This window comes from Pseudophryne corroboree, chromosome 2 (genome assembly GCF_028390025.1).
Source record: "Pseudophryne corroboree isolate aPseCor3 chromosome 2, aPseCor3.hap2, whole genome shotgun sequence".
NCBI classification, from domain to species: Eukaryota; Metazoa; Chordata; class Amphibia; order Anura; family Myobatrachidae; genus Pseudophryne; species Pseudophryne corroboree.
In genome coordinates this window covers 163,420,841-163,426,840 of record NC_086445.1, presented here as the reverse complement: position 1 = coordinate 163,426,840, position 6,000 = coordinate 163,420,841, and the positions used below count along the sequence as shown (strand labels likewise).

General features: G+C 46.5%; 1 protein-coding gene across 1 annotated transcript in view; it reads right to left on the bottom strand.

Moving 5' to 3' along the window:
- Nucleotides 1-479: 479 nt before the first annotated feature.
- The window catches only part of INTS6 (integrator complex subunit 6), a 143,851-nt gene continuing 138,330 nt past the window's right edge, over nt 480-6,000 (bottom strand). Inside the window, exons 17-18 of the mRNA XM_063951958.1 lie at nt 2,527-2,620; nt 480-1,149 (exon numbers count right to left, since the gene is read on the bottom strand). Coding sequence (XP_063808028.1) covers nt 1,059-1,149; nt 2,527-2,620 — 185 coding nt within the window. The 3' untranslated portion in view covers nt 480-1,058. The remainder of the gene's footprint in view (nt 1,150-2,526; nt 2,621-6,000) is intronic.

Sequence of the window (6,000 nt, the reverse complement as noted above, 5' to 3'; positions counted from 1 at the left end):
TTGCTCACAACTCAGAATCAGGCCCATTATCTATAGGACTGCTTTTCCCCTCCCAACTGATGCCAACCCCACACCTTACATCGCATGTATTAAAGTGTGGAAATTATGGTGGAGGCGTAAGGGTGGAATCAGTTACTCAAACCAGTAATATAAGTAGCTGCACCAAGGGGTCAGCCCCTATACCCAGAGACACCGTCCCCCGAGTAAATGTTAGAGAAAGTGCTCTGATCTATAATGTGAGGAAATAAGGTCTGGTGTCAGATCATTATGTATACAATTTATTGTGAAGACTTTCCATATGATATTTCTCTCAACCCCACTTAGAATTTTGTCTGTAACAGATATATATATATATATATATATACACACACACACACACACACACACACACACATATACATACACACACATATACATACACACATATACATACAGACATAAAAAACTTGTATAATAAAATAAATGTAACATTACAAATATTAAAATAGAGCTTTTTTTTATTGATGGAATAACAAAAGTGCCTCTTTAAATAGTTTTCAAAATACACCTGTACAACTTACAATAATATATTCAAAATAATTATGTACAAAATATCATCCTGGTCAGTGTATGTGCTTCTGTCTGGCTATGTTTGGGTTACATACTTAGAACAGCTTTTAGAAAGGTCTCTTCATTGAAAGCGCGCACGACAGACGCAGACAGGTCCGACTTCTAATGATAGAAAATCATCTGTGGAACATTACGATTTTGGCAAATACACCGATCATAGCCAGTGATCAACTAAGATGTGAGCTAAGAGTACACTGTGGAACCTGAGAAAAAGCAGCATACCGTGTCAGTGGCCACTGGAAACCGAAACCTGTCCATTATTCCATTAAAGGAATCATAATGATTTGATGCAGTGTGGAAAAAAAAAAAGAAAAAAAAGATATATTGTATTAAGTGTACAATCCCTTCAGTGTTCAGATGTTTTGACTCTTTGGCCACAACCGGTGTCCTTGTATGTTCACAAAATTTGTCGTCCCCTTCCCCCAGACAGGGGTTCTCCATGAGGCCACTTAACAGCTGAAGTGGTTGACCTGGTTAGACCTCTTGTGGATTTCTTCTAAGAAGCCTTCCAACTGTTCTATTAACATTCGCTTTTTAAATCTGAAAAGGCAAAAGCATGAAGTTACCATTAAGGATATTTGCAAATCACATTACGCAAGTTCAATTACTGTTATTTAACTAGTGCTTTTCCTGAACCTGATTGCAGTTTAGAATGAGAGCTTACTGGCTGCTTTCTGCAATATTCTCTGTTACAAATACAATATGGGTGTAACACTTGTTGTTACACAAGGCGAACCCTCCTCTGGCTACTTTGCAATGCACTTTGTATCCAACAGCTAAAGATAGACAATGTTTAGCAAGGGATGCGGTTAGGATCCTGTTGGTTGAACTCATGACAGTTAGTATGCAGACAGTGGCATCCTGTCAGTAAGTACTGGGGTTAGGCTACAGGAGAGGATAGTTAGGGTTAAAATACTCACTGGGATCCGAGAGAAGTTGAAAATCAGGATGTTGCTGTCTGCATTCTGACCATCAGGATTTCGACCGCCGGGATATAGATACCATCCCATTTAACAATACATGTTTCACAGAAGCTGTGGGTTCTGTTTTATATATAAAGTAATACCCCCTTTCCCTCTGCCACAATAACCTGGGTTATTTCTGGGTCTATAATTTGGTAAGGCTGTAGTGTAAATGGGTGACCTGGTCCCATAAAAAGCCTATGGAGAGCAGACTCCTCAGCACTTGGAGGGGGATGTGGTAATGTGACCGGCGCCCGGGATCTCGGCAGTCACCAAGCTGACGCCTGGATCCCGAGCAATCAGAATACCGACCCACAGCAGCTATTCCCACGACACACAAAGTGGGAATAGAACCTGCGGCAAGTGCAGCAAGCCACCGAGCCCATGTCTCCCCTGACCACCCATCCCCCCACCACCATTCTGCTGTCTGTATGCTGACCACCGTTCTCCTCCGCGCCGGTCTCCAAGCCCCAACCCTTTGGAGTGTCATCTTCAAGCACCTGCAGGGGTAAGACCAGTCACTAGCCCCGACGATCAAGCCTGTAGTATGAACGGTGATTCAAGCTGCTGTGACATTGCTTAAAACAGTCTGCAGTTAGTTACCCAGTTCAGACCAGAGTTTTTAATGGATAAGGGGTATAAGCCTACATAGTAACACCATACAAAGGGCAGGACATGCCAGACGTTCAAGTCATATAACGTAATTCAACTTTTGCTGAGCGACTACTCCAAGGTGAGCTACAGTTTACGCTCGGATTGTAACTGAAATCAGTCCCGCTTTGCTTCCTTCATTTTAAGTTTCGTAGGAGGCATCGCTATTTGATTTACAAGACACAGCTTCCCAAATGATGAATTACAGTATCATATTTGCTATATTTAATCACACTTTTAAAAGTAATCTAGAAAGGACATTTGTCAAAACAGCGTTGTTAAATACCACCCTTGCACCACCTACCTCGCTGCTTCTTTAATAACATTCTGCAAGAACAGAAGCCGCGTTTGTAGATCACCTTGAACGTCTTTTAATAAAGCAAAGATCATTTCATACTCTTAAAGAAAAAAGAAAAACAAAAATTATGAACAGAACCCACAAAGAAAGAAAAAATAAGATTTTACTTACCGGTTAATCTATTTCTCGTAGTACGTAGAGGATGCTGGGGACTCCGTAAGGACCATGGGGAATAGACGGGCTCCGCAGGAGATGGGGCACTTTAAGAAAGCTTTGGACTCTGGGTGTGCACTGGCTCCTCCCTCTATGCCCCTCCTCCAGACCTCAGTGTGCCCAGAGGAGATGGACAGTACGAGGAAGGATTTTTGTAAATCTTAGGGCAAGATTCATACCAGCCACACCAATCACACCGTATAACTTGTGATAAACTTACCCAGTTAACAGTATGAACAACATAGCCACGGTACCACCGAAAACTATAACATAACCCTTATGTAAGCAATAACTATATACAAGTCTTGCAGAAGTCGTCTGCACTTGGGACGGGCGCCCAGCATCCTCTACGGACTACGAGAAATAGATTTACCGGTAAGTGAAATCTTATTTTCTCTAACGTCCTAGAGGATGCTGGGGACTCCGCAAGGACCATGGGGATTATACCAAAGCGCCCAAACGGGCGGGAGAGTGCAGATGACTCTGCAGCACCGATTGAGCAAACAGGAGGTCCTCAGCCAGGGTATCAAACTTATAGAACTTTGCAAAGGTGTTTGTCCCCGCCCAAGTAGCTGCTCGGCACAACTGTAATTCCGAGACCCCTCGGGCAGCCGCCCAAGAAGAGCCCACTTTCCTAGTGGAGTGGGCCTTAACCGATTTCGGTAACGGCAATCCTGCCGTAGAATGCGCCTGCTGAATCGTGTTACAGATCCAGCGAGCAATAGTCTGCTTTGAAGCAGGAGCACCAACCTTGTTGGCCGCATACAGAACGAACAAAGCTTCAGTCTTCCTGATTCTAGCCGTTCTGGTCACATAAATCTTCAAAGCCCTGACTACATCCAGGGACTCGGAATTCTCCAAGTCCTGTGTAGCCACAGGCACGACAATAGGTTGGTTCACATGAAAAGAGGAGACCACTTTTGGCAGAAAGTGAGGGCGAGTCCTCAACTCTGCCCTATCCACGTGAAAAACCAAGTATGGGCTTTTATGTGATAAAGCCGCCAATTCGGAAACACGTCTTGCCGAAGCGAACGCCAACATGACCACTTTCCACGTGAGGTATTTCAACTCCACAGTTTTGAGTGGTTCAAACCAAGGTGACATGAGGAACCGTAACACCACGTTAAGATCCCAAGGCGCCACCGGAGGCACAAAAGGAGGCTGAATATGCAGCACTCCCTTCACAAACGTCTGTACTTCAGGAATAGAGGCCAATTCTCTTTGAAAGAAAATCGATAAGGCCGAAATCTGGACCTTTATGGACCCTAATTTTAGGCCCAAAGTAACTCCTGTTTGAAGGAAGTGGAGTAGACGGCCCAAATGGAACTCCTCCGTAGGAGCGGCTCTGGCCTCACACCAAGAAACATATTTCCGCCATATACGGTGATAATGTTTTAACGTCACGTCTTTCCTAGCCTTGATCAGGGTAGGAATGACCTCCTCCGGAATCCCTTTTTCCGCTAGTATCCGGCGTTCAACTGCCATGCCGTCAAATGCAGCCGCGGTAAGTCTTGGAACAGACAGGGCCCCTGCTGCAGCAGGTCCCGCCTTAGAGGAAGAGGCCACAGATCTTCTGTGAGCAACTCTTGCAGATCCGGATACCAAGTCCTTCGTGGCCAATCTGGAACAATGAGGATTGTTCTGACTCTGCTTAGTCTTATTATTCTCAACACCTTGGGTATGAGAGGTAGAGGAAGGAACACATAGACCGACCTGAACCCCCAAGGTGTCACTAGAGCATCCACCGCTACCGCCTGAGGGTCCCTTGACCTGGCGCAATACCGCTTTAGCTTTTTGTTGAGATGGGATGCCATCATGTCGATTTGAGGCAGTCCCCAACGATCCGTGATCTGTGCGAAGACTTCTTGATGAAGTCCCCACTCTCTCGGATGCAGGTCGTGCCTGCTGAGGAAGTCCGCCTCCCAGTTGTCCACCCCCGGGATGAACACCGCTGACAGCGCGCTTACATGGCCTTCCTCCCAGCGTAGAATCCTGGTTGCTTCTGCCATGGCCATTCTGCTCCTTGTTCCGCCTTGGCGGTTTATATGAGCCACTGCCGTGACATTGTCTGACTGAATCAGAACCGGTTTTCTCCGAAGCAATTCCTCCGCTTGACGCAGGGCGTTGTATATGGCCCTCAACTCCAGGATGTTGATGTGGAGACAAGACTCTAGGCTTGACCAGAAACCTTGGAAATTTCTACCCAGTGTCACTGCTCCCCAGCCTCGGAGGCTTGCGTCCGTGGTCACCAGGACCCAGTCCTGAATGCCGAACCTGCGACCTTCTAGTAGGTGAGCACTGTTCAGCCACCACAGGAGAGATACCCTGGTCCTGGGAGACAGTGTGATCTTTTGATGCATTTGTAGATGGGACCCGGACCACTTGTCCAAAAGGTCCCATTGAAAAGTCCTCGCATGGAACCTGCCAAAAGGGATGGCCTCGTAGGAAGCCACCATCTTCCCCAGGACCCGCGTGCAATGATGCACTGAAACCATTTTTGGTTTTAATAGGTTCCTGACCATGGCTTTGAGTTCCTGAACCTTTTCGATCGGAATAAAAAAGCTTTTTCTGGTCTGTGTCTAGAATCAGCCCCAAAAAGGTCAGACGCGTTGTAGGGACTAGCTGGGACTTCGGTATATTGAGAATCCAGCCGTGTAACTTCAACGTCTTCATGGACAGAGACACGCTGTCCAGCAACCTCTCCCGAGATCTCGCCTATATGAGGAGATCGTCCAAGTATGGGATAATTGTGACCCCCTGCCTGCGCAGGAGCACCATCATTTCCGCCATTACCTTGGTGAAAATTCTCGGGGCCGTGGAAAGCCCAAACGGCAACGTCTGAAATTGGTAGTGACAGTCCTGCACTGCAAATCTCAGGAACGCCTGATGCGGGGGGAATATCGGAACATGAAGGTAAGCATCCTTTATGTCCAGGGACACCATCCAATCCCCCCCCTCCAGGCTGGCGATGACCGCCCTGAGTGACTCCATTTTGAACTTGAACCTCTTCAAGTACAGGTTCAGAGATTTCAGGTTCAAAATGGGTCTGACCGAACCGTCCGGTTTCGGGACCACAAACAGGGTTGAGTAATATCCCTCTCCTTGCTGGAGATGAGGAACTGTGACAATCACCTGTTGAGTATACAATTTTTGGATTGCTGTCAACACTAGCTCTCTCTCTGACGGGGAAGCCGGCAGAGCTGATTTGAAAAATCGGCGAGGAGGCAAGTCTTCGAATTCCAGCCTGTATCCCTGGGAAACAATCTC